Source organism: Onychomys torridus, chromosome 23, assembly GCF_903995425.1.
Source record: "Onychomys torridus chromosome 23, mOncTor1.1, whole genome shotgun sequence".
NCBI classification, from domain to species: domain Eukaryota; kingdom Metazoa; phylum Chordata; class Mammalia; order Rodentia; family Cricetidae; genus Onychomys; species Onychomys torridus.
In genome coordinates, this window is record NC_050465.1 from 6,590,753 (window position 1) to 6,617,953 (window position 27,201).

Here is a 27,201-nt window from a genome sequence, read left to right on the forward strand (position 1 = left end):
CATCTGATGTATTTCTTGTTCCTGCATTTCCCCCAGGGGACTGAAGGGCAAGATACAGAAGGAGAGCTCGAAGAGAGAGCTGCTGTCCGACACAGCCCACCTGAACGAGACCCACTGTGCCCGCTGCCTGCAGCCCTATCGGCTCCTGGTGAACAGCAGACGCCAGTGCCGAGAGTGTGGCCTCTTCGTCTGCAAAAGCTGCAGCCACGTCCACCCAGAAGAGCAGGGCTGGCTCTGTGACCCCTGCCGCTTGGCCAGGTGAGCCTGGAGGCAGAGCGTCCCTCCTGGTGTCTGAGCCTGGTGTGTCCCTTTGGTGGGGCTGGCCGGGGACGGGGGAAGACACTGGCCTCAGGCCTGCACTCTTTTCCCTGCAGAGTGGTGAAGATTGGCTCGCTGGAGTGGTACTACCAGCACGTGAGGACTCGGTTCAAGCGCTTCGGGAGTGCCAAAGTGATCCGGTCCCTCTGTGGGCGGCTGCAGGGCGGAGGTAAGGGGAGGACTTGGCCTGGTGATGTGCCAGGCATGCTTTAATGGTGATGAACCCTTAAGAGTGTGGCTTCTGTGCGAGAGAGACTTCTGGAGCATTCGGTCATGTTCCAGGCCCCTGGGGTTTCCAGCTTGCTGTAAACATCCCCAATATTTGAAGTCATTGTTTTATGTGAATCTTATCTTTCTAAAATGTCACACCATGTTGAGGACTCATAGCTAGGGAGCTGTCTGTCACTTAGAAGTTGACAGCGGTTCGCCTTAGCCATCTTGAGAGCTGTGGGAATGAAGGCTTCCTGCCTGCAAAAACCTGCCACTCTCAAAACTGTGCCTATAAGCGCCAGGAGGTGGCGCTGTGGGACAACAAAAACAACATAGAGGCCCTTGCTTGCAGGAAGTCCCAGCAACCCAGCTGAGGCAGACATCTGCTGGTGATCCCAAAGCTTCCTTCTCCCCTGCTGGGCTCCTGTAAACAGAGCAGGGCAAGGCGCAGTCAGAAGAGGGCACACTCTCCTATTTTATTCTTTTTAAGATTTTTATTTTATTTTATGTACCTCGCTGTTTTGCCTGTATGTATGTCTGTGAAGGTGCCAGATCCCCTAGAACTGGAGTTACAGACAGTTGTGAGCTGCCATGTGGGTGCTGGGAATTGAACCCCGGGTCCTCTGGAAGAGCAGTCAGTCAGTCAGTCCTCTTAACCCCTGAGCCCCCTCTCTAGCCCCCAGTATTTTAAAACTAACCGTGTGTGTGAGTGTGTGTGTGTGTGTGTGTGTGTGTGTGTGTGTGTGTCCATGGATGTTAGAGAAGCTCGTCTGAACACCTGGAACTAGAGTTACAGGTGCCTGGGGATCCCACACCACCACCCAGTGTAGGTGTTGGGGAACTGAACCCAGATCCTCTGCATGAACAGTATGATGACACCAACCTACTGGAGGGGACTTCTTAAAAGAAGAAACCAACTGAAGGAGCAAAGTTACTGTTCTGAGAGCTGACCCAGGCCTGCCATGGTGTCATTGCAGACCTCCCCAGTGAGGCCTGTTTCCAGGCCCCATGGGCTCTTCAGGAGCAGCCTCCATGTGAGAAAGGGAAGGACAATCACTTGTTGCTGGGTACCCAGACATCCCCTCCTTCCCAAAGCCCTGTGTTTGCACGCAGGTTTTCCTGGCAGATGGCAGGGTTTACTTGCTGTAACAGTGAGGCCTCAGCTGTCTTCCTTTTTGTTTTCTTCTCCCAGTCAAGTGAGGTCAGGCCATCCCTGATCTGTGGCAGGACCATGGGAACCCTTTAGACTTGTGTAACATGATTGATCAGACAGGTGACTAAGTATCGCTGGGACCTGTGTCCTCAGTGTAGAGAGAAGTCAGAAGTCATATCTAAAAGGATCCTGAAGGCTGGAGGGGGGTGCTTAGCTTTTATGTCACCCCAAGAAGTCAGCTTATACCTCTACACCCTGCATGCTTGCTTCTGCTTACATAGACCCCTCCCCTTCTGCCGCCTTGCAAAGGCGTCTCTGCCCACCAAAGGTGTCTCTGCCCACCATGCTCCCTGCAGGCTCAGATTGAGACTGAGCAGGCATGGATGGTAGAGGGAAAGAGAAAAATCAAATTGTGAGCCTCCCAGGCCCATGATGCTGGAGCCCAGCAGTACAAGGCAGGAAGCTGGTCCCTCCAGGATCTTCATAGGCAGCAGAGCCACAGGCAGGATGAAGGATAAAAGTATTTGTAAACTGACCAGGGTCACTGTGAATTAGGACACACCCTGGGGAACCAGAGCCATCTGAGAACTGGCTCACTTTAGAACAGTCCATTGCTGTTCTAAATGCCAAAGGGATGGTATACAGGGTTCCTGGATGGATGGAGGATGGATGGATGGATGGATGGATGGATGGGTGGATGGATGGATGGATGGATGGATGGATGGATGGACGGACAGATAAATGGGTACATGGCAGTGAACAGGTGCTTGGCTGGGTGGATGGGTAGGTGGATATAAACAGAAGAAAGAAAGGAGAGAGGGAGGGTGTCTTAGTGACTTTTCTATTACTGCAAAGACACCATCTTATAGAAGAGTTTATTGGGGGCTTATAATTTCAGAGGTTTTGAGCCTATGACCATCATGGTGGAAACCATGACAGCAGGCAGGCAGGCAGGCATGGCGCTGGAGCAGTAGCTGAGAACTCACATCTGGAGATACAACCACGAGGCCAAGAGGGGGTAACTAGGAATGGCACTCATCTTCTGAAACCCCAAAGCCCACCCCCAGTGACACACCTCCTCCACTGAGGCCACGCCTCCTAATCCTTCCCAAATAGTTCCACCCACTAGAGACCAAGTGTTCAAATATATGAGCTTATGGGGGCCGTTCTCATTCAAACCACCACAGATAGGCAGTTGGCAGGTAAGTGGAAGGATGAATAGAGACACAGTTAAGTGGTCTCCCTCCCTGTCCAGCCCTCCAAGGGTGGAGCCATGTGCCTGTGTATTGCAGGTGGGTCTGAGCCAAGCTTGGGGGAAGGCAGTGGAGACAGTGAACAGACAGATGAGGATGGAGACCTGGATGTGGAGGCCCAGGCACAGCCCCTCAACAGCAAAGTAAGTCTTCCCCTGGCACTGTCTCTCTTCCCAAATCCCATACCTCTCCTGCCCATCCTCATGCCTCTGAGCTCACTTATACCTCCTCCTAGCCAGCCCATAACTCAAGGGCCTGCATTTCTCCCCTATTCCCACCCCATACCTACCTGGGAACCTCTGTGCCCTCAATGGCTCCTCATCCTCAGCGAGGGACTCCCTCCTTCCTGAGCTCCTCCGTTCTTGAGCCCCCCCCCTCCTGACGCCCTCCCTCCTAAGCACGGGAGCCCAGCGTTTACTTCAGAGCTGCAAAACTCCAAGGAACAGATGGACAAATCCCACTGCCAGGGCTGACCTGACTAACTGGAGTTCTGGGGCACCCGGGTGCTGTGACAGAGGGTGCGCAGGAAGACACCTGTGTTCCGATAGCTCAAGGCACCCGCGTGAGAGTGGCCCTTGCACCTTGCAGACTGTGGGACTTGTCTTTATAAGTGGTTGTTTCTCTTCTCGTGTATCTTTTCAATTATTTTTGGTGGTGGAGGCGGGCCAGGCAGCGCCTTGGTTTGGGGACTGGATGGCAGTGATGAGTCAGAGGGAGAAGGAAGTGGGCTGGAGAGTGTGAGCTTGGCCTTGAACCCTTTGAAGGTGACAGGGCTGTAGAATCAGATCTGAGAAATGCTCCAGGGACACACGATCATCTTTTGCACAAGATATGACTCACACCATTTGCTGCGCTGACAGAATACAACCCAGCCAGTGTCTAGAACATTCTACATAAAACATAGATTTAAAGGGTCAGAGTAATTGTATTGAGGGGTGGTAGTTGTAAAGAAATGTTTATATAATGGTTTAATGGCATGGTCCCCTTTCTCCACCCCACAGTCAGTGAGCTACATATACCCAGAGTCCCAGGAAGCCTTCTGTGTGGGGTGCCCTCAGCGCTGCAGCAGCCCCCACCTGAAGAGTACCTGGCAGGCCAAGAACTCTCTTTCCTTACAGCACAGCTAGGCCATGGGTACTGTGTTACTTCTGATGGGGTAGACAGTGAGGACTCCTCGGCCCCTTGCCACCTCAGGGCTCCTTTGGGTCAGTTTCTAGCTAGAGGTGGGTGCCCTTGCGGGAGGCTGCTGACTGTCTGGAGGCTGAGTGTAAGGTGGGGGTCTGACCAGTCTTGCTCATCTTACTCCCGAGAAGAAAAAGCGCCTGCTCTCCTTCAGTGACGTGGACTTTGAGGAAGACCCAGAACACTCGATGCAGCCCTGCAGCCATACTCTGGGCCTGTCCTCAGTCCCGGAGTCTGCACACAGCCTGCAGGTCAGTGCACTCTGGCATCTGCCCACACACCCACCCCTATTCCTTTTAGGAACCTGAGCAGAGGGGCAGGTGCTTAGGCCTCGGCTGGAGTTGTGCTTGGGGTCACAGTGCCGTATAGTTGGTCCCGATAGGCTCTCAAGACGGGAAACAATTGGTGACAGGATGTGGGAGAATATGATTCAGACACTTCACCTCCTCCCAAGGTCAGGATAATGAGCAAACACTTGGAGAGGTTGGGGCAGGCAGGAACTAAGACCAGGCAGGTGAGTTGGGGTCTTGGGGTGTGAGGATTGGTGCTCAGCCTAGAAATAAGGACTTGGGAGGGCAGAATGGACAATGGCATCCTGCAAGGAGCCAGACAGGCCCCAGCATTGAGCTGCACCTGTGCCTTACCGGGACATCATGCACTTCATTGCTCAAACTAGGCTGGTCTTGTGAGTGAAATGCCTGCTCTTGCTACACTCTGTTCATTAGCCATGTGACCTTGGTCCTTGGAAACTCTTTGCAACCTTATCCACTCATTTGGAAGAAGGCTGGTAACTTCTGCCTTTCAGGGTTGGTTCTGAGATGAGGGTCCATGCCCAGCATGCATGAGACGTGCAGATAGGCAGTTAAAAAAAAAAAAAAAAAAAAAAAAAAAAAGCTGTGAACACAAGAGGTAGCACAAGACCAGGCAGGTCCCATTTTGTTATGAACCCTTCAGTAGCTCTGGGCTCAGGTAGTGATGAGCTGAGCTAGGTAGGGTTGGGCCTTTTGCCCCCCGTGGAAGGAGAGGACAAAGAGCAGGGGCCATAGAAGCCAGCCTCTAGGGGAACATTGGGCCATAGGCCCTGCTCCTCCAACTCCCCCACCCCAGAACCCATGCCACTCCACCAGCCAACGTGAAACTATAGAGATGCTGAGGCAGCGGCTTCTGGGATCCCTCGATACCTAGATCCTTTGGGGGCAGTGGCACCATGCAGACCCCTCAGCCTGGGGGCAATCTGCTCAGGAAACCTCACCTCCACCCTTTGACCCTATGACTATCCAGGACTGCTAAATAGACACAGTAACCATGTCTTCTCTCCCAAGAAAGAAGTAAAATCTTCACAGAATGCTTTCATGGCTTCAACCCTAGTGAGCCTGAGCTCCTAGCTACTCAGAAATACTTCTGTCTCCTGTCTGGTGCCTGGGCACAATGTCCCAGGGAACCCTAGTGTCATAGACGTGCAACAGAAGGGTAGTAAATGCTCTTGGCACAGTGTTTGAAAATAGAAATGAACGGCACACTGCCAGAGCAGATGGCTGTCTGGTGTTCAGTCAGTAACATTGGAACGGCCAAGGCTGACAGCTCATGTGCTCAGTCCCTCTCAGGTGAGCCCTACTCTGAGGATACCACCTCCCTGGAGCCTGAGGGCCTGGAGGATACCAATACAGGGCCCTTGGGGTGTCACCATGGTCCAGAAGAGCAGCCACACAGCCCCTTGCCCTCCGGAGAGGATGCTCACACTGAGCTGGACCTGCCCAGAGCACCCTGCAAGAGGGCCCTAGGGACCACATCTATGCCTGGTAGGTACCTACCTAGCCAACCTCTTTTCTGAGGGACTCTGGGGCTAGGAGTCCCTAAGAAGCCAGTCTTTCCCCCTAGTTTACATTGACAGACTGGCTAATTCTTTCAGTGTGGTTGTCCTTCAGCAAACCTCCTCCTGGGTCCAGTGCTTCCCTGTAATAGCTGGAAATACCAAGAAAGAAGCTGAGCTTTCCCCCAGTCCACTGCCGCTGGTATAGGGTAGGGACATGTCAGTTTCCTCAAAATGGCGACAGCCCCACCAAGTCCAAAGCTTCACTGGAAGAACAGCAGAGCAGGTCCCACCTAGGGGTCTATGGCTACTCATCAGGAGACAAAGAGCAAGAGAAGGAAACAGATTCCATTAGATTTTATCAGATAGTCTAGCTTTCCAAGTGGAATCCCGAGGATGCCTCTTCCTGTGCACGAGGGTGCCCGTGTGCCGGGTTCAGCAGTTCAGACATGGATAAAATTAGCAGAAATGAGGTCACAACGGCAGCCACGTCTTCCATCCCCACACATGCAGCTGCTGCAGGGAGACTTGTCCACTGCTGCCTCCTTGCTGTGGGTCCTTAGAGACTATATAACCTCATGCCCCTTGCAGTGATTGGGGTCCTGGGGATAGAAGTGGGGTTCCACTTGTTTTCAAAACTGTGAATGAGTAATCCTGCCCAGTGACTTTATATTCCTTCCCATGATGGCGTGACGCTGGAGCATGTGGAAGAGACAAGCCAGGGACAAAAAACCCAGCAATGCCATGCAAAGGCCCTTTTCTTTAGGAGGTTCTGAGAGTGGAGCCAGGCAGCAGCTCTCAATGGTGCGCACAAAAGACTTTCCACACGGCATCTCTTAGATGAGGAGAAGGGGCATCACAGTGGAGGTGATGAGAAAGCAGTGTCAGGGTATGGCCACCTCTTCTCTTGATGGAGCAGACTGTCTCCAAGATCAGGACATGATGATATGGTATGCTGCCAGGTCATATGGCTTTCGTGCCCCCATTGTCCTTGCTAGGAAAAGCAGTGATTTCTAGGTTACCCTGAAGTTGTAGGGACTAAATGAGATTGTCACATGTGTTGATAAATCATCACCAAATGAGCAATGACAAGTGTGATCTCACAGGAAGTCAGAGTATGGGCTGCTGGGTTTGGGGTATCCTTGGCACAGGGTCTCCCAGGCTGTGTTGAAGGGGCTGCAATGTCACTCAAGCAGTTTCTGGGCAGGATTCATAGCACAGGGTGCAACCTGCTGAGCATCAGACACAGGCAACTTTCTGGAGGGGGCCACTGCATACCTCCTCCCTGGTCCCTCTGTTGTTATGTGAGGTGCCATTTGGGCCAAGCAGATGTGGTGGGTAATTGTTGGTAAGAAACAATGTGATGGGATCACCTCACCCTATGGCTCAGAAAGAATCATTCAAGCCACTCTGCAGAGGACTCTCACCCACAAAACTTGAAAAATGATCAGTAGTGGCCATGGTGGTGTGGAAAAGGTTTGCAAAGCTACACCCTGCCCCATACATGTATGAAATCTGGTGCTATTGCAATTTAGGATTTAGGATTATACTATATCTACCCTCCTCAACTCTCAAGCCCCATGCCACCAGCCCATCCAAGCTGGCAGAGGCCTCTTTCCTGAAGGAGTGTGTAGGATCCACAGTCCTATAACCCAAGAATCTTCTCCCAAACCCTCATGGAATGTGGCTATGGCTCCCTTTGCCTCATTGGAGCAAACATGTCCCTTCACTCCAAATCCAACCCTTTCTTTCTCCAAAGGGATAGATAATGTCAAAGGCAAACAGCTCCCCTCACAGTACCTGGCTGACGTGGACACCTCTGATGAAGACAGTCTCCGGGATCCCAGGGCAGCCTCCCAGTATTCCAAGAGGAAGGCCCGGGCAGTGCCTGACACTCAGGTAATGGGGTTGGAGAGAATTCCACCTTTGTGCTTCTCTGGATGGATTCTTTTTTCCTCTTTCACACCACATTACTTTAGAGAAGTTGAAATTTTTAGCACATTCAGACATGAAATTGCCTATATCATAAGATATGTCCATAGATAAGCCTTATTGAAGTGGATTTGTATAACGTAAAGTTGACACTTAAGTATTCCAGTTCCTCAAAATGGGAAAGAAAGAAGCAAAGAAAGAAAGAAAGAAAGGAAGGAAGGAAGGAAGGAAGGAAGGAAGGAAGGGAGGGAGGGAGACAGAGACAGAGAGAGAGAGAGAGAGAGAGAGAGAGAGAGAGAGAGAGAGAAAGAAAGAAAGAAAGAAAGAAAGAAAGAAAGAAAGGAAGGAAAAGAAAAAAGAAAAAAAGTCATGTGCAGTGGCTAATCACATGACTTGAGAGACAGAAGAAGAATCTCAAGTTCAAAGCCAGCTTAGGCTACATATCCAGAATCTGTCTGCAAGAAGAAATTAAAAATATAGCTACCACCTGGTTCTTCTGTGATAACACACAGAACTATAATTAATTTTGATTAGCTGGTCACCAAGATTGAAAGCAGAGCCCCCCAAGAGACAGCCATGTAATCTGTATTGATTTAGCCAGAGAAGAACCTGTGTCCCCACCCACCCACACACACACACTCCCACACCCCCACACACTCACACACCCACACACCCTGACACACTCACACACCCCCACACACTCACACACCCCACACACCACACCCCCATCTTTAAGACAAGAGATAGATTTCCTTGTTAAAGCAAGGTTTAGGCCGCATTCAACCTGCTCCTTCCTGCAGGGGATGGTGACATTTGCATTTCAAAAAGGCCGTGTCCAGAGTTCTGAGCCGAGACAGGACTTATTAATCTGCTATGAAGGTTTACATACAATGAATGGATAGAGGAGGGAATTCTGAAACGAGAGCCTGGGAGGAATCCCCACCCCAGGCTGGAGACAGGGCCCAGGGCCTCAAGCATGCTAGTGAGTTCTCTAACACTGAGTCACACTCAGCCCCAGCCCTTGGATTTGTGAGGCAGGCTCTCTCTTTGCAGCTCAGGCTGGTCTCAAGTTTGCCATCCTCCTGCCTCACTCAGCCTGTAGATGACTGGGCTTATTAAATAAGAAATACAGAGCCAATTGCAGAGTTAAAAGCCAAGAGGTCAGAGCAATAGCCGAGAGCTGAGACTTAAAACCTCCTTACCCTTCCTGACACTGCTTCCTTCCTCCCCGCAAGAGAGCTACTTCCTGTGTGCCTGTCCTTTTTATAGACTTTCTGTTCTGCCTTCTCATTGGTTGTAAACCCAACCACATGACCTCCTCATCACTGCCTGTCTGTACAGACCTCCAGGTCTTCTATGGTTGGTATTGAGATTAAAGGTGTGTGTCTCCTTGCTGGCTGTGTCCTTGAATCACACAGAGATCTGCCTGTCATGTGATCTGGATTAAAGTCATGTACCACCACCACCTAGCTTCTGCTATGGCTTGCTATTAGCTCTGACCCCAGGCAACTTTATTTATTAACATACAAATAAAATTACATTTCAGTACAAATAAAATATCACCATATCAGGCTCTCAAGGGCTGGGCTACAGTGTCCCTGCCACACCCAGGTCTTTTATTTTCCACAGGGAAAATGAGACTGCTCGTCTCCCTCCTGTGTTTGCCTCCATCTTGGCAAAATGGGAGACTCCAGCCCTGCGGTCCCTTGGGAGACCCTTTGTGCTATGGGCTTGTCTTCAAAGTACCAGAGGCTCCAGCCACCAGTCAGAAACCAGAGTTGGCTGTGTTCCTTGTGTGTCTCACTGGCTTGGTGGTCCTCACTTCTCCACAGGGCCTAGCTACAGCTAGGGCCTCATCAGAAAGCCATGCTGAGCCCTCTGAGTGAACTACCCAATCTGTTATTTTGCTGGCCCCTCCCAGACTCTGCCTTCCTCTTCAGCCCCAGCTTCCCAGCCTCCTTAGCTTAGCTTATTCACTCCATGTGGCATTCGCAATGACAGTACTGGCACTGAGTGCCTCTTCCTCTCTCCAAGTCCCCACCTGTGCCTCCTGGGCCAGCAGACAAAGGCCATGTGCTGAGAGACCTACTGAGACACTGATCTTTGCCACCATAGCAAACACCAAATGGGCCAGGCCATATGAACCCAGTCAATGGCTGCCCACCGAGGGCCAGCATGGGCAGAGGACTCACAGACACTTGGGTTAACATTTCCAGTGAGCAGTCTTCCTTCACTGCAAGTCCTCAGTGCTGTGGTAATTACCCACCAACAATGGCAGCCTCCCACCCTGTACGCATCACTTCCCTCTCATAAGGCCGGGCAAGCAGTAAATGAGATAATTCAGGACAGAGAGGACGCCTGCAAGGAAGCAAAGCAAAGAGGAATTGATTTTCTGGGCTCTGTCTGGGAGCTAATAGACGAGCTGACTCAAGAGTCTGGTGACTCAAAGAATTAGGGAGCTGTGCTTTGGGTCACAATTGACCCAGGGCTCCTGCTTCCTAATGATTTTGGTCACCGTGTCCAGCTTAATGTACACCTTCCTGTGCTGATCAGCCAGGACAGTGACAGGGGCTGCCCACTGACAGACACAGTCACTGCTTTCAGATGCCTTGGTGTCTGGTTGGGTTTCTCATCTCTCTCCTACATGGTCATCCACCCCACTTACCTCCTCTCTTGGTCCCAGTGCCCTTGGTGTTAGAAAGGAGTTGTTTCATAGTTAACCTCCAGGGCCATGTCAGAGCCGGACTTGAGAGGAGGAAGACATCTATGCTGGTAGGAGATGCAGTGAGACCCTCTTCTATAACCAGACCACTGCTCTTCTTCCTCTGCTGCAGATCTTGGAGTTGAATAAGCGCATGTCAGCTGTGGAGCACCTGCTGGTCCACTTGGAGAATGTAGTCCTGCCACCCTCAGCCCAGGTAACTCTGTGGGCTATGCAAAGTCATCCTACAGCCTCCTATTAAGGGTGGTTAAAGTCACAACTATAACTTCAGGGCAAGTGTCTCAGAGATCTTGCAGCTGATTGATGCACAGTGTCCCAAAGATGGATAGATGAGGTTTCCTACATAGCCCACCCACGTGAAGCCATCTGTGGCTGATAACAAGGTGCTCCAGTATGGGTAGGTATCGCCAAAACTGCAGTGAGATGAATCTTCACCCAGCTGTAGACACCATCGGTGCTGAAGCAGGACCAGCATCCTTAGCCTGCACTGCCTCAGTGAAGAAACTCTGACTCTCATACCTCTTACCCATCCTTAAGTCAAGGGCAGCCCAGGATAAATGCACAGCAACCAGCAGGCAGTGGTTACATCATTCTTGGTAGTTACTTTCTGGTCCCTTCGTGATCCAACTCCACTCGACGTCACAATGGCACTTACAAGACCTGTGGCCAAAGTACATCATGTTGGAGAGTAGCTTCGGGCAGCAAATACACGGCCGGGGTCTGGTATCCAAAGCCAGCCTGAGACACACACGCATGTGGGCTTTCTTGGACTTTTTTTTTTTTTACCAGCTGGAGCAAACAGATATTCTAAGTCCTTAAAATCTCATCTAAGACAAAGAGACAAGCCCCCATGCAGGCTGCCTCCTTTGATCTGAACTCAAGAAGACTTATCTATGAAGGATGACACCATGAAGTCACCACACGCTGCCAGCAACATCCTGCAACTTGCTGTTGGCCTGAGGGGGTTAGTCCCTGTTGCAAAAGTGACATGAAGATATGGTGTGACGCCTCCACCTTGTCCCTGGATTCACAAGCACTGGAAATTATGAGGGTCTTCGTTGCTATGCAAATCTATGATAGACCCCAAAGTCCTATAGGAACACAGAACATCTAGGTAGTGCTGAGAGAACACTGTTGTGGCACACCTCAGCCTCACAAAGAGAGAGTGCAGAGAACCAGGACCCTTGTCCTCAGCCACATGAGCCCCAGCCAGACTAATGGCTGAAGTTTAGGTACATGGACAGAGGACCAGAGCTGGGGAAGAAATGGAAGGGCCGTGGGCTCAGTGAGGATAGGAGAAGTGGAAGGAGGAGGTGCCCTCCACATATGAGCACACCCCCAAAGAAAGCTCAATGTCTTGTTCAAACCCTGTGGTCTGATGGGTCATCCTTAAAAGAGAAAGATGTTCTGCCTCGTACTACAACATGGGTCAACCAGGAGAACTTAGGCTAAGTGAAATGAGCTGCCCCACCGAAAGCAGACCATTGCTTGTATCAGGAGCCCAGCAAGGTTAGATTCAGGGAGACAGAAAGGAGCGTGATAGATGCCTAGGACTGTGAGAAGGTTGGAGAAGTTCAATGGGGACCGAGTCTCAGTATAGCAAGAGGGTGAGTCCTATGGGGAGAGGGTGGTGCTGGGTGCAGGATGAGAATCTGAGTAGCTGTGTACCTTAAAATGGTGGAGGTGGTAGATTTCATATGCCTATATTGCCTAGGTGAACATTTTAGGGGCTGAGGGGGCAGGGCAAAGTATGGGTCTTAAATGGGGATGAACGCTGGAGTCCTCTCAGGCTGGCCCACCTCCCAAAGCTGCCTCTGAGCCCCTTGCCCGGCCCTGTCAGGAACCAGCTGTGGAATCACACTCCAGGGCAGACACAGAGGAGAAGGCTCTCAGGAAGAGGCTGGAGGAACTGACCAGCAACATCAGTGATCCCGGCACCTCATCAGAAGATGAGATCAAGCCAGATGGCACTCTCCATGCGGTATCTCCAGAGGTGAGGTCTTGCTTACAGTCCCAGACAAAGGGCAGGGCAAGAGGGACAGTCCCAGGTAGCCATCCACCTTTCAGGGAGGCAGCTAAGTAGCTACAGGTTTGGGGGGGCTTGAGAAGACCACCTGTTCACCTGAAGAGGTTGGAGACCAACCGTGGGAAGTCAGCGGTGAGGCAGCAGCCTATGATCTGCTTCATGGATGACCAGTGTTACCCTTCTTGTCCCTAGGTGTGCACAGACACAGGACCCCTAGAGACCCAGGGAAGGAGCCCTCAGGGCCCCGGGAACCCTACTCGGACTACAAAGAGCACAGATAAGGAACTGTCGGAGATGGAGGACAGAGTGGCCCTGGCAGCCTCTGAAGTTCAGCAGTCTGAGAGCGAGGTAGCCTCATCTCCCCTGGATAGAATGTCCCCAGAGATGACATTGTCCTGGTGATGGGGCCCAGTCAGAGGTCTGAGAACCCAACAGCCCACCTACGGGCTCACAAAGGCCTCCCTGGCAGCCAGGAGTGGGGGCAGAGTACAAGCTTAGGGATTCTTCCTGCCTCTCTGCTCCTTGATCAACATGGGGAGTGAAGGCGAGCTTTTCATCCATGAAAAAGATACATATTGTCACTACCTCCCATCATATGAGTAGAGCCTGGACACAGGCTGAGAAGTTAGGACAGTGGGGCTCACAACTGGATGTGGCAGAGGGTTCTCGTAAGCCTGAGTAGTGACTACAGAGCAGGGGCTTGCAGGAGAAATACATCAACAGTGCACAGGTCCAGGCCAAGTGTGGACAGGCCTTCCAGGGACAGCCGGGGACTGCAGTGGCCTCCCCCTGGAGTCTGGTAAAGAAGAGAGGTCTGCTTCCAGGCTATGGGGACAACCAGTGTCCCTACCTTCATCAGCCAATGGTTGCCAGTGTCCAAGGAAGGGAGGTGTGAGCCAGCGCCACTCACGTCCAAGGGGCAAGGCAGGCCCAGGTCTTTTCTTCAAGGGTTCCCTTCTAAAATGTGGCTGACAGCCAGGCAGTGGTGGTGCACGCCTTTAATCTCAGCACTCGGGAGGCAGAGCCAGGCGGATCTCTGTGAGTTCGAGGCCAGCCTGGTCTCCAAAGCGAGTTCCAGGAAAGGCGCAAAGCTACACAGAGAAACCCTGTCTCAAAAAACAAACAAACAAAAAAAAATGTGGCTGACCTGGGTAGGTCACATAGGAGGCAGCTGCGAGGACCTGAGCCCAAGTCCGTGCCTCTGTGGAGCTTAGTCTTTGTGAGAGGAAATATAACAAAAAGGGAAAACCAATCAAATCATTACATCATGAAATAGCTGTGGGGACGGTATGGAGGCTTATCACACAGAGTGCACAGGGAAGGATGCTTAGAGAACGTGGTGGGAGGAACACTGAAGAGCTCCAACACAGAAGCTCTCGGGCAGTGCTTCCCAACCTGTGGGTCACGACCCCCTGGGAGGGTCACATATCAGACGTCCTGCATCGCAGATATTCACATTACAATTCCTAACAGTAGCAAAATTACAGCTACGAAGTAACAACAGAATAATCCTCTGGCTGGGGGTCACCACAGCATGAGGAACTGTATTAAAGGGTCGCAGCATGAGGAAGGTGGAAGCCCGAGGGGATGGAAGTCCAGGCAGAGATAATGGAGTTGTGCAAAGGCACTGGGGAGGTGTCGAACTTAGTAAGCTCAGGGACTGGCTGGGAGACTCAAGACCCAAGCACAGTGATGGGGAAGTGGAGCGGAAAGTTCCAGAGGATGGTGGATGGAGGACCCTGGGGACCACAGAGACAAACTGAAGGAGGTGACTGGTGGTGTGATTCGGCGACACAGCCCATGGTTAGCATGTGCAAGGCCCGGAGTTCAGTTCCTAATTCCACGATACAAAGCAATGCAGGAGGAAGCAGCTAACTTGGTTTCTGCATCTAGATGCTTCCTCTGGCTCCTGTGGGAAGAGCGACCAGAGATGAGAACAGGACAAGGGTGGTTCTGGTGGTGGCAGGAGGGAGGAGTGGCCAGGTCAGGATTAGTGCAAGCTGACCCTGATCCCCGCCCCCCGACACATCATCGTTCTAGTGGGAGCCAGCCTTCCAGATGTGCCTCCAGAAGGTGCACAGCACCCCGAGACATCCTTCAAGACTCTCACAACCAGGCAGGGAGAGAGAGAGGATCTGAGATGGGATGCTGAGCGGCATCTGTCTGTCTGTCTGTCTTCTGTCATGTCTGTCATCTGTCCCTCTCTTTTCTAGGTCTCAGACATCGAGTCCAGGATTGCAGCCCTGAGGGCAGCGGGGCTCACTGTGAAACCCTCAGGAAAACCCCGGAGAAAGTCAAACATCCCAGTGAGTTGAGTGAAGGTGTGGGTCACCAAGCCTGTGTCCCCCAGGACTTCCTCAGTAGCCCACAGTGCCCCCCTAGGACCTCCCAGTAACCCACGGAGTAAAAGCCCTGATTTTCCTGAGGCTGCCAATCATGTTTCCCACAGCCAGTGGGTGAGCTGGACCCATACAGGAGATTTTTTAATCATGTATTACTTTGATCTGAATAAACTCCTTATAGCCTGGGGAGACCGGAGATCTAAAAGTGCCTGGCATACAAGCATGATAGCCTGAGTTCAATCCCCAGAACTTGTAAACACAGAAGAAGAAGAAAAAAAAAAAAGTATCAGGCGTGGTGGTGCTGGTGTACACTTATAAGCTCAGGGCTGGGGAAGCAGCTAAGGAAGAGATCTGGGGCTCACTGGCCAGCCACCTAAGCCTACTTGGTGAGCTTTGGGGTGGTGCCACTCAAGCCTATTTGGTGAGCTATGGGTAAGAGACCCTATCTCGAAAAAATAAAATAAAATGGTGGCTAGCATCTGAGGAGTGGCACCCAAGGTCCTCTGGCCTACACATACAGTGTCCACACATGCATGCATACACACAGCTGCCATGTGGAACCCAGCCACTACGTGGTCAAACCTCATCTGGTGATGGAGAACGTGATTACACTGCCATTTTGAGATGGGTGTGGCTAGAGTAGCGGAAGGGAAGGCTCTTATGGTGGTGACCAGAGCCTCGCATCCTTCCCCAAGTCCACTCAGAGGCTTCAGATGGAGCAATGGTGGGTGGGGGTGTTGCGGTATGACCTGAAGCACCCCTGGGTAGGGTTAGTGATTAAATTCTTTTTTTTTTTTTTTTTTTGAGCTGAGGATTGAACCCAGGGCCTTGTGCTTGCTAGGTAAGCGCTGTACCACTGAGCTAAATCCCCAACCCGGTAATTAAATTCTTACTGCCCAGTCAATGTGGTGTTTCAGATTTAAAAATAAAATTATATATATAAAGTGACTTTCACATGTATGTAAGCATCCCCCATGTGACCTCAAGTCCATACTATGGCAAGAAACTGCTTGTTGGTATCTAAAACAGAAAGTGTGTTTTAATTTGCCGAGTCCACGGCCATGTCTTCTGGTTTTCCCATCATTACAGTAGCTGCACTTCAAACTACTAGTGGTCCAGGCTGCTAAGGCCGTAGCCTGGGGGTAAATTGTTTCCCCCAGACAATGGCTCCTTGCTGCCTCTAAAGGTAGTTCTAACTAAATCTCTATCGTCTATAAAACTCGAGATTCAAAGGCTAGGGTGAAAACCTGTGAGCTTAGAGAGTCCAGGTAGCAGCTGACCAACTTTCTCTCTTCTTTGGTGTCCCAGAAGCCACTTCCTTCCACCCCACCCCAACTAAAACAACCCACACTAAGCTCCTCCCTTTTACTGCCTGTCAGCCAGTTGCTAACCCCGCCTCTCTGAGCCCAGGTTAATTCTACTTAATTAACGCAAATGCAACACATCTTTACATCATTAACAAATGTAGCACGGCTTTCTTTGCCCGGTTAAACAAATATTCCACAGCTTTGTCTAGACTCCCAGGTGGTATTGAGGGGACGAGGTGGTGGCATCATGCTCTGTGCCAGCATGCTTGACCAGCATCTACAAGGACCTCTGCCCTGCATTGTGCCAACCCTGCTCGACTCCCACTCTGGGTGTCAGGGTTCAACAAGGTGACAGTAACACATAGCTCTTCCTTGGTCTCCAGATCTTTCTTCCCCGGGTGACGGAGAGACTTGACAAGATCCCAAAGGATCCACCTGCAGACCCTGAGGACCAAGCCAACGAGCCCAAGGTACGCTCCACCACCACCTTCCAAGGCAACGTCTCAGAAGAGCAAGTGCTGAGGCAGAGTGTGGAGAGAGACCCAGCAGCTCAGCTATGCCTTAAGGGTCCACAAATGGGGGGTGTTAGGGTAGCACCTGCTGGGGAAACTCCAGAGAGCCCACAAGATGCAGAGATGGGGACACAGGTGCGAGGAACTTCTGTCAAGCACACCCAGGCTCCTTGGCTCGGTTCTTTCAGCAGCTCTGGGAACAGGGATGTCACACCCCACGTATCCTACTCAGGGGCAAAGTAGCTGGGGCTTTTATCTCTCCGTACATATCAGCCTCGGGTAAGGGTCTTGCCAGAGTCACACGTATTTCCAGATACTTCTGCCACCCAGCTCAGGCATAGCAGCCTGTCACCTGTCCTCTGTCTGACAGTCACATTGCTGGTTATTGGGAATGAAAACCCACAGGAGCCACTGTATGGGAAAATGGCCCCAGGATTCAAACAGCACAGGAAGACACTCTGATGGGGTGTGAGTGGAGGAGAGGCCTGGGAGGAGAAAGTTCCATGTGTCTAGGGGATATTAGGAACAGGACTGGGATGTTGTCTCCAGGCCTGCTCCAGGCCCTGCCCATCCTGGCACAGGTACCCACTGAGTGCCAGAGGGCAAGTCCAGCCACTTGTCAGCTTATCAGTTCCAAGTGCTGTTGGTTTCTGTCTACCCTTTACCTGTGTTACAGATCCTGCTTGGGTGGGCAATGACACCTTGTGATGTTGGCACATGAACCCCATTCAGGGAGGTGGCTGTCTGGCCAAGGTCAAATGTGTGGGAATGACAGCAGGGTGGTGACTGAACCCTGGGTCCTGACATCCATGGGATTCCCATGAATTCCCAAGAAGGCCAGCCTGCAGGCTCCAAGCTCTGCCAGCAGGATCTGCTGCTACACACGGGAGTAGCCCTGACACTGGGGAATGTTTCCATGGCAATTGGGCCAATTGCTCTCTCCACTCCTGACAAGGTCAGACAGAGAATGGATTTCTTAGCATGTTGTAGAGAGGTGGTCCCGTGGAAAGGAGCCATAGGGAGACAATTTACATCTGTGAGTGGGTGTGTTACAGAGGAAGAGAGTGGCATTCACTGAGGATGAGTTCTAGCATGCACTAGTAAGCAATAGCACTGAGATTCAAACCCAGGTCCCTGTACTCTTTCCAATCCACCAGCCAAAGCAGGCAGTTCCCTGGCCCACATAGGCACTGGCACATAATTTACAGATAGTGTGCATTTCCATATTAGGAGTTCGAATATTTGACAGAGAATGGAAAACAGGTGACCTTGGTAGTTAAAATCAGAATAAAAAGAAGTCTCAAAGTAGTTCAAATTACACTTTCGGAACACGCAGAGATGTTCTCTTCCTCCTAGGTGACAGCCGAGCCCTGTCTCCTGAGGAGGAAGTATTCCCCCAGCGGTCAAGGTAAGAACCACCTGTTCCCCTGCCTGCCTCAACACTACTGAGAAATGAGCTCAGGGGAGGACACAGCCAGGCAGGCTCTGCACACTCCTCTCTCATCCATGGTACGCACGCTAGGCCCTGTCACTGTAGAACACCAGGAAAGGTGTCGCTCTAAGCAAGTGCAGACGGTGCTGGTAGTGCCCATGGTTCCATGGTTTGGGTATAAACAGTCCCTATGGAAAGCACAGACTATCAGGCAGTTAGAAGACCTTGAGGTCTCCGTGGTGACGAGGACATCAGCTTTGTCCTGGGCTTATGGAAGTGTACCAGTGACTCTTCTATCACTGTGAAAATTCCTGTTGAGAAACTCAAAGGAATGAAGGTTTATTCTGGCTTGAGTTCAGAGGGTCGAGTCTCAGCTTCCCCCATGCCCTCAGGTAGCACACTGGGGTGGTGGGAGTATATGGCAGAGGAGGGTCCTTACCTCCTGCCAGGTGGGAAGCAAAGCCCAGGAAGAGACATCTTTGCATCCACTGAGGTCCCAGCACAAATCTGGCTCACTTGAAGATCAGGGCTGGTACCCTAGGCCCTCGCAGTCAGGGCTAACTTAGAGAGGGGTCGATGAGGGGCTGCTGTTGGAATGTTGAGGCTTCTGGAACACCATGGTTTAATCTTACAGGGCAGTTTCTGCCAACCTCCAAACACAGGAGTGTGCAACAAGAAGACAGAGGTGAGCCCAAGTCCTCTTTGTGGCTGTCTTCAAGAACAGACTGGGTCTTGCCCAGAGGCCGCTCACACTCAGCCCAAGGCCAGAGCATCCCACTGCCAGGCTGTTGCAGGCCCTGAGTGCCCCTTTCTAGTTCTTTCCTACCACCACCTCAGTGCCAGCATGTAGGCTAGACGGCTTATCACTGGGTCTTCTGGCGGCGTGACCCCATGGCAGGTCCTCGGGCTCAATCCATAGGCCTGCAAAGCCAGCTGAATCCTCTCCACGGTGCTATGATCCTTGGAAGAGCTCTGTCAGGCAGGGCTTAATTCTGGGGATGGAATGTTCATATGCACCCTCCTGGGAATGGATAACGTCACAACTGTGCGTCTATAAGTCAGCTCTCAAAAACAAAAGGGAGAGGGAGGAGAACAGAGGGGAGGGAAAGGCAGAGGGGGGAGGTGGAGGGAGGGAGAAAGGGAAGGGAAGAGAAGGGGAGGGGAGGGGAGGGAAAGGGAGAGAGGGGAAGAGGGGGAAGGAGGGAGAAAGGGAAGAGAAGAGAAGGGAGGGAAGGGAGGGGAGGGGAGGGGAGGGGAGGGGAGGGGAGGGAGGGGAGGGGAGGGAGGGGAGGGGAGGGGAGGGGAGAGGCACAGACCTGATGTGTAGCAATCACTGAATATGGGTCCAGGAAGACTGTCAGGTCTCTGGAGTACTGTGAGTCGAGCCCACTCCCTCAGTCAGGAAACTCCCCCTGAGCCATGCAGGTATAGGTTTTTGTCCAGCCCCTTCACCTAAACACAAACAGTTGGTTAAGGCTGGAGGCCAAACCCCTCAACTCTGCAGCCACAGTCCTAAAAGACTTCTGCTCTGAGGACCAGAGTCCCAGCACCCTTCCCCTCAGGTCCCTTGTCCTGTCACAGAGTTACATGACAGATGACACATGTGCCCCTGGCCCAAGTGCCCTAAGTCTCCTGTTATTCCAGGGCCACGGAGAAAAAGGCACAAACTCCAGCTCCCGCAACCTAAATACTTTGGCCCCGCCTCCTTGCTCGCTGGCCCCACCCTTTTCCTATTGGCCCTGCCTCCTTTCTCGCTGGCCCCACCCTTTTCCCATTGGCCCCGCCTCCTTTCTCGCTGGCACTACCCTTTTTCCCATTGGCCCTGCCTACTTTCTTAGCAGCCCTGGCTCTTAAAAGAGATAGAAGCATTCTGAACTGGTATTCACACAACCACTGAGTGCTCTTTGCAGAGTGTGAAACCTCCTCAACAGAAGACATGTCCACGTTGATGGTGCGGTGCCGTGCAGTGTCTGAGGTAGAGAAGAACTCTTTTTGATTGGTCTTTGGCTGATTAAGCACCTCCCCTCTGTTTTCCCAAAGGCATAGATGGTGGTTCTTTTGATCGGAAATCAGTGTACCGTGGCTCTCTGACACAGAGGAACCCTAACGGGAAGAGAGGGACGGCCAGCCACATCTTCGCGGTAATGTCTCCTCTCTCCACGTGACCTGTCAGCTTCTCGTTTTGATACTGAGTCTTAGATGAGAGAGAAAGAGAGGTGGGAGCTGGGGGTAAGCATCAATCTGTAAAAGGAGAACTGAAGACATTTCTTTAAAGCACCCGAGAACAGCAAGCAGGAAGATGGCAGAAACACTCAGCACCCAGTTCCCAAGGGGCAGGCTCAGCTCTGGGAAGGGGTCGCGAACCAGAAGCTACAAGGCTGCTCTCCGGCGAGCCCTCAGGCCAGGCAGGGCCACTAGATACAGAGGGTGGACCCTGAAGACCCCCATTTGACCCCTGAGGCCCTCAGTTCAGCAACATGAGCACTGGACACAAGAACAGTTGTGAACTGCCTTAGGCCTCCGCACTGAGTCAGGAGCATGCCCAGCAGTTCCGCTCAAACACGACACTGTGACCTGTCAGACAACAAGGTTGTGGCCCTCATCTCTGGAGATACTCCTGGTGACGGTGACAATCAAGGCCTAAACACACTTAGTGTTAGTCCGGTTTTCATGACTGTAATGAAATGCACTAGGCAGGCAGGCTACTTACAGAGAAAATAGGTTTACCTGACTCACAGTTCTGCAGAGTTCAAGGACATAATGCCAGCATCACTTCTTAGCAGATGCTCATAATGGTGGGAATATCTGTGAGGAGAGATCATTTCACCAGACACAGAGCAAGGAACATTCCAGAGGAATAGGGGCCAGATGCAGACTTTTAAAAAGTGTGTGTCTATGTGAGGGTGTGTGTCTGTGTGAGTATATGCCAGGACGTGCCATGTGTGTGGGCGTAGTAGGAATCTTAACAGGTCTTATTAATAAGAACAAACCTGAGGCCAGTTATAGGGGTGAATGCTGGAAGATCAGAGAAACAGAACAAGACACCTCACCTCGCCAGTTCCTCAGCTGGTCTTGTTTCCTCAGACTGCAAGCTTCTGAGTCCTCATCCAGAATGAATCTCAGCTGAACTGTGTTGCTCCAAAGCCTGAATGCTTAACCAGCCAAATGCTGAACCAGCCAAATGCTTAACTAGTTTCTGGTCTTCACGCCTTATATATCTTTCTGCTTTCTGCCGTCACTCCCTGGGATTAAAGGCTGGATTTCTGGGATTAAAGGCGTGTGTCACCATGCCTGGCAGTTTCTAATGTGGCCTTGAACTCAGAGATCCAGAGGGATTTCTGCCTCTGGAATGCTAGGATTAAAGGCGTGTGCTACCACTGCCTATACTCATGTTTCATATTGTGGCCGTCCTGTTCTCTGACCCCATATAAGTTTGTTAGCCTGCACAATATTTTTGGGAACACAATACCACATGTGGGCACCAGCAAAAAGGCCATTGGATCCCCTGGAGCTGGGGGTACAGCTGGTTTTTTTTCCACGTGAGTGTGGGTGCTGAGAACCAAACTCAGGTCTTCTGGAAGAGCAGGAAGTACTCTCAAACATTGAGCCGTCTCCCCAAGCCCCAAGAAAATGTCTTTAATCCTTTCCAAAGGCATGCCCCCAATGACCTACAGAGCTCCCACTAAGCCCTGCCTATCAAGGTCCATCACCACACTGGGACCAAACCTCCAATATATGAACCCTGAGGGACACCCTATATCCAAGCTATGCCAACCCCTGCCCCCGAATCTCTCCCTCCCCCTATTTTACCAACCCAGTACACTGTCCAATGTCTACCTCAGCTTACTTCTGGTTTCATGAATGAGCAGAGATCTGTCTGGCTCAATTCTTCAAACCTTGTCCAAGGAGACTGAGCTCCAGGTTTATTCTTAAAAAATTGCCTTGGGCTAGAGGTGTAGCTTGATGGAAGGCTGTCTGCTCAGCATGCACAGGGCCCTGGAGTTGGTCACCCATGACACAGGGAAGGCAGTAGTTCTCTTGGGATGGTCGAAGTATTGATTTAAAATGTATGTCTGAGTCTTCCTGCTATCTAGGCTAGATTTAATTAATGACTGCCAGGGAAGGGTATTTCAATGCATAGCATCAAGGATGGCCTCAGGCATTGTCCTCTGCATGAGGCCCCTCACAACAGCATTCTGCACAGGCCATATGTCACGCTCATAGCTCATGACAACACTGTTTCTTTAAATCTTGGATCCCAAATGGAACCTCCTCCAAGGACAGGTCTCCATGTACCAGTGAGCTCTTTGCTGTTGCTTAGAATTTAATGTGTGCTCAGCAATCGAGTTTTCGCTGAATTCTATAACCAGCACCAACCCTAATCAGTCCATGTAGGCATCACATGATGAAATGGTGCACCCCTCAAGCCCCCAACTAGCCCTTCTTCTGCCACTAAGTAGGTGCTTTGGCCTGGATGCCCTGAACCCTTTCCAGGAGAGGGGACCTCTGTGTCCTGGGAACCGCTGCTAACACTGTTCCCTGTGTTCTATATACTCATGAGCAGAATGGGACTGAGTAAGATAATCCAGGGCATCTTCTAAATTTCCTCCCCCATCTCTGGAAGAGCTGCAGCAGGAGCAGAAACCACAGTTGAGTAGAGGTGGCGGCCAGGCAGGCTTGTGGCCAGGCTCCAGAGAAAGCTTCCCCACAGGAGCTCAATGAACCCGCCACACCCTGCAAGCTCCTCTTCCTCAAAAGACAGAATGAAGCCAGTACCCCGGTCCATCCTCTCAGTGTATAGACCCTACTGGGGAGTCCACACAAATCATGGCCTCTCACGGTCATGAACTCCATGTTTAAAGGCCAGCATGTCACAAGATAGAGACGCAGAAATAGTAGGAAGATGTACATTCACAAGGTTGGGGACCTCGCCTTTGCAGGAGTCTGCATGCACACCGCAGCCAGTGGTAGGGCAGGATGCCCTATACTCCACTGAGGCCAGGAATGAGTCTGACCCTTATAGCTGGGGGTGGTCATCTCTCAAGGAGAGCTGAGGACAAAAAAAGGGCATGCCTGCCAATTAAATCTTAACTGTCTTGAAATCAAGCTCCCTGTCATTGAAAGCTCTGGAGTGTCAAATGTTTTCCATGCACACAGTGAAAACAGAGTTACAGAAAAGTTAAAATAAACAAGCCAATCATGGTGGTGCACGCCTTTAATCCCAGCACTCAGGAGGCAGAGGCAGGTGGATCTCTGTGAGTTCGAGGCCAGCCTGGGCTACAGAGTGAGTTCCAGGACAGCCAGGGCTGTGTAGAAAGACCCTGTATTGAAAGACAAAAACAAAAAAAGCAACCAAGGGATCAACTAAGGCTGGTACAAACACAAGCAACTGAGAGTGTGTGCACATGTGAATACACAGAACCGGGGGCTTGCCAGTGTACCAGTGTACTGAGTGTACATTCACATGCCTGAGATTGGGTCTATGTGTATTCACACCCACATATGTTTTTCTTCATACATATCTATATCTGTGTCTATGTGTGTATCCATGTGTCATGTACACGCTGGTGTGTATGTCTGTGCATGCCCACATGGGTGTCAGTGTACATGCCTCTGTGTGTGTCTGTGTGTACAGCACATGTCTCTCTGTATATACATACATTAGATCTATGGTGTATATATCTGTGTGTGTCAACATGTGTGTACATACGTATATCTAAGTATGTGTCTATATCCCCACCTGTGTAAACACCTATATATGTATATGTTTCTCTTACATCTGTATCTGTCACATAATTGTGAATAGTTTTTTTTACATCTGTGTGTAGACTTTGCACATGAACCCATGTGCACACCTAAATGAATGTGTGTGTTTGTGCTCTGCAGAAACCCGTGATGGCCCAGCAGCCCTAAAAGGGGACACACGGACACAGAAGAGTACCACAAAGCACCCCCAACTGTTTCTTCCCCACGGCTATCACATCCCCACGGCCATCGCGTCCCCACGGGCTCTGTGCCTCTTGATGCTCACAGTTGCTTGTCATCACCATCCCAGTGAGAAATAAGAAGAACAAGTGTCCACTTGTGACATAGCAAGTTCTCAGACTTCCAGCTGTCACCAGGCCACTGACCAGAGCCAGGGTGCCTGCCAGCCTCTGACCCAGGAGATACAAGCTGATGTGATTTTATCCTTGGATGATGCTATCAGGACACCCAGATCCCCTTTCGCTGTGATCCTTTAGCCCCGTCTCTTGGCTTCATTGAGCCACATTCACGGATGGAATGGAGGCCCTGAGCATGTTCACGTTCCTGACTGTGAGGGAAAGAGACAGATACAAGAGTGTCTGTGGGCATGATGGGAGAAAGTGCAGTTACAGACAGTGAATGAGGGGGCTAGATTCCTCACTCACCCACACAGACCTTGTTCTTCACATTTCCTTGTGGGTCACAGACAGGAGCCCTAACCCCGACCCCCACCCCAGAGTTTCCGCCACCATAACCACCAACTGCAGGACCACATTGAGGCCAAGCCTCTAACACAGGCCCTGGGGGTATACTACACAGGGACCTCACTTTCAAGACAGCTCATGCTTTACACTTAGGTTTGTAGCTCACACAAATGACGGCTTTGGAATTCGTCAAGAATTCAGGTTCTCCACACCAAGTGCATCAGAACCAATCTTGTTCGTGATTGCATAGTCTGCTCTTCACAGCCTTCCTGACACCCTAGGGAGACAGTCTCCTACACCCAGAGCTGCCTCTTCCCATCAGCTTGTGTCACAGCCTAGGAGTATAGAGGACACACAGGCCAGAGCCACAAACAGCCTAGTGTACTCTGAGAATGAACTTCAGGAAGAAATCTCTTACTTGTTCAAAGACCCACATCTCAGGGGTCCCACGTTCATTTCCCGTGTCCTTCTAGCAAATACTGCAACCTAAGCCAATCGCACCCACAGGAAATGTGCCCTCCTGGGTTTCAGAGGACGAAAGTCCGATTGAGGTGTCTGTGGGATTTGCAGTTCTGAGGGTAGGTGCCTCTTCCTCCTTCTGGGATTGCCTCCATCCCAGTCCACCTTGACATCAGTCCCCAACTTCACCTTCATGCCTGCCCCCTTGCCTCATGTGATTCTGAAGGGCTGCCCTCTTGCCAGGACACCATTTGTTGCATGTAGGGCCACCTTTACCCAGTATGCTCGCCTCAGTTTACCCAGTATGCTTGCCTCAGTCAACACACTTTCAAAGACCCCACTTCCATAGATGACTGTCTCCTGAAGTTCTAGGTGGGTGTGAACTGGGGAGATACTGTCTGACCCATTACAGAGCATGAGAGTTCAAAGACCTCAAAGCTTTGCAGTGTACCCCCAAACAGTGGGGTCCTCATCACTGCTGAAAGCTAGAGGAAGACCAAGAGGTGAGGCCTTGGCCAGGGCGTCCTGTTCAAATGGGGTTCCATTTACTGCAAGGAGCAGAAATCCATCGAGCATGGGGAAAGACACAGGGCTTTCTCCTGCAACCCAGGGACACAAGCCATCCAGCTTCAGGGAGTCAAGGGGGAGGCACACCCTCACAGACTCTGCCTCTCCCTCTCCACACTCCACATGCCAGCCTCCCACCCCCACCCCCATCCCCGCTTTTCATTTTGTCTGTCAACTGTCCAGAATTCCAGCCGATGTTCCATGGTCACGGTCCCTTCAGCTATAACTCTGACTGTTCTCCTCTGCCAGCCACAACTCACTATCCCAGACCCCAGGGCAGTTACTTAGGGCCATGTGCAGTCTCAGTGCTGGTCACCTCTAGCAGGCCTCTGCTGGATGACTAAGCCCTCTGCTGTGCCCAAAGCTAGTTCAACAGTCCTTGCTTGGTTCTCCTGTCCTGGGATCCACGGCCCGTCAATAAGATGAGGGTAAAACTCCTTGATCTCTGTGGTCAAACCCTCTGGGCATCCCACTTCTCAGCTCTGAAGTACCCCAGCCAGGCCTGCAGCTGGGGTTCTGTGGAGTACTACAAGAGCAGCACAGGCCACACTCCCCCTGTGCCTTGCCACCTGCCTTTGGAACATCACCAGCCATCCAAAGCGTCCCTCAATTCCACAGATCCTTTGCCTGGTGCCATCAAGTAAGGGGTGAGGAGGAGACTGGAGACTGGGCTGAGACCAAGATCCTTGTGCTGTCTCCCACCCCGCCTGCTGGCTCCTATAGGACCCTCAGAGGGGCATTATGTCCATACTACACTTTGATAAAGCCACCTGCTAAAAGGATCCATGATCCCACACAGAGAGAGACAGAGACAGACAGACAGACAGACCCAGCCCCACAATGATGATCAGGACACTCACTCCCACTCCCAAGGTCTCACAGAAGTCCTGTTGGGCCCTATGACTAAGTACACATCTGGGAAAATCTCCCACAAGACCCACCCCCAAGACAGGAGCATGCCCCCACCGTGGCTGTTCTCAAAACGGTGGGAGGCTGGGCTAACACTAATGCTAATGCCCGATCTATCCACAGATGGAACCAAAGCACCAAGCAAATGTTTAAAGCTCCCCGTGACCCTAATCTACAGGCTATGCCATCCTCCTAGAGTTCCTTACCATACCCACCTCCTACCAAATCTTCCAACGAGCCCACTGGCTAGAGCCCTCTGCTAAGGAAAAGGCAGCCATGCCTTGAGAACACAGATGTTGCATTGACCGAGTCCCCAAAGGGTTGGGTGGCAGCCTGAAGCTTTTCCTACACATCTGGTGGAGGCCAGGAAATGATGATCCCAGGGAGTCCACCTGCTTTGTCTCTTCTCATACATAGTTCCTTCGAGAATGTTCTATTGTACTTAAATGATATTTCATATAATCTGTTGATATTGGTGGTGATGGGTCCAAGATATTTTCAACAGCATAGATCTACAGGTACTTTAACAATTCCAGGCTGTGATGGTAAGAAGAATGAGGCTCAGCACCTGTGAACAGAATGAGTCTACCCAACAGGTGCAGGAAACTCACCAGAAGG

General features: G+C 51.3%; 1 protein-coding gene across 1 annotated transcript in view; it reads left to right on the plus strand.

Annotated features, from left to right (window-relative positions):
* Nucleotides 1-25,299, plus strand: part of Mlph (melanophilin) — a 56,779-nt gene extending 31,480 nt beyond the window's left edge. Inside the window, exons 6-16 of the mRNA XM_036172730.1 lie at nucleotides 4,248-4,367; nucleotides 5,711-5,915; nucleotides 7,686-7,825; nucleotides 10,693-10,776; nucleotides 12,421-12,573; nucleotides 12,799-12,954; nucleotides 14,820-14,912; nucleotides 16,639-16,725; nucleotides 18,124-18,175; nucleotides 20,240-20,340; nucleotides 24,086-25,299. Of these exons, the coding sequence (XP_036028623.1) occupies nucleotides 4,248-4,367; nucleotides 5,711-5,915; nucleotides 7,686-7,825; nucleotides 10,693-10,776; nucleotides 12,421-12,573; nucleotides 12,799-12,954; nucleotides 14,820-14,912; nucleotides 16,639-16,725; nucleotides 18,124-18,175; nucleotides 20,240-20,340; nucleotides 24,086-24,112 (1,218 nt within the window). The 3' untranslated portion in view covers nucleotides 24,113-25,299. The remainder of the gene's footprint in view (nucleotides 1-4,247; nucleotides 4,368-5,710; nucleotides 5,916-7,685; nucleotides 7,826-10,692; nucleotides 10,777-12,420; nucleotides 12,574-12,798; nucleotides 12,955-14,819; nucleotides 14,913-16,638; nucleotides 16,726-18,123; nucleotides 18,176-20,239; nucleotides 20,341-24,085) is intronic.
* Nucleotides 25,300-27,201: the final 1,902 nt, after the last annotated feature.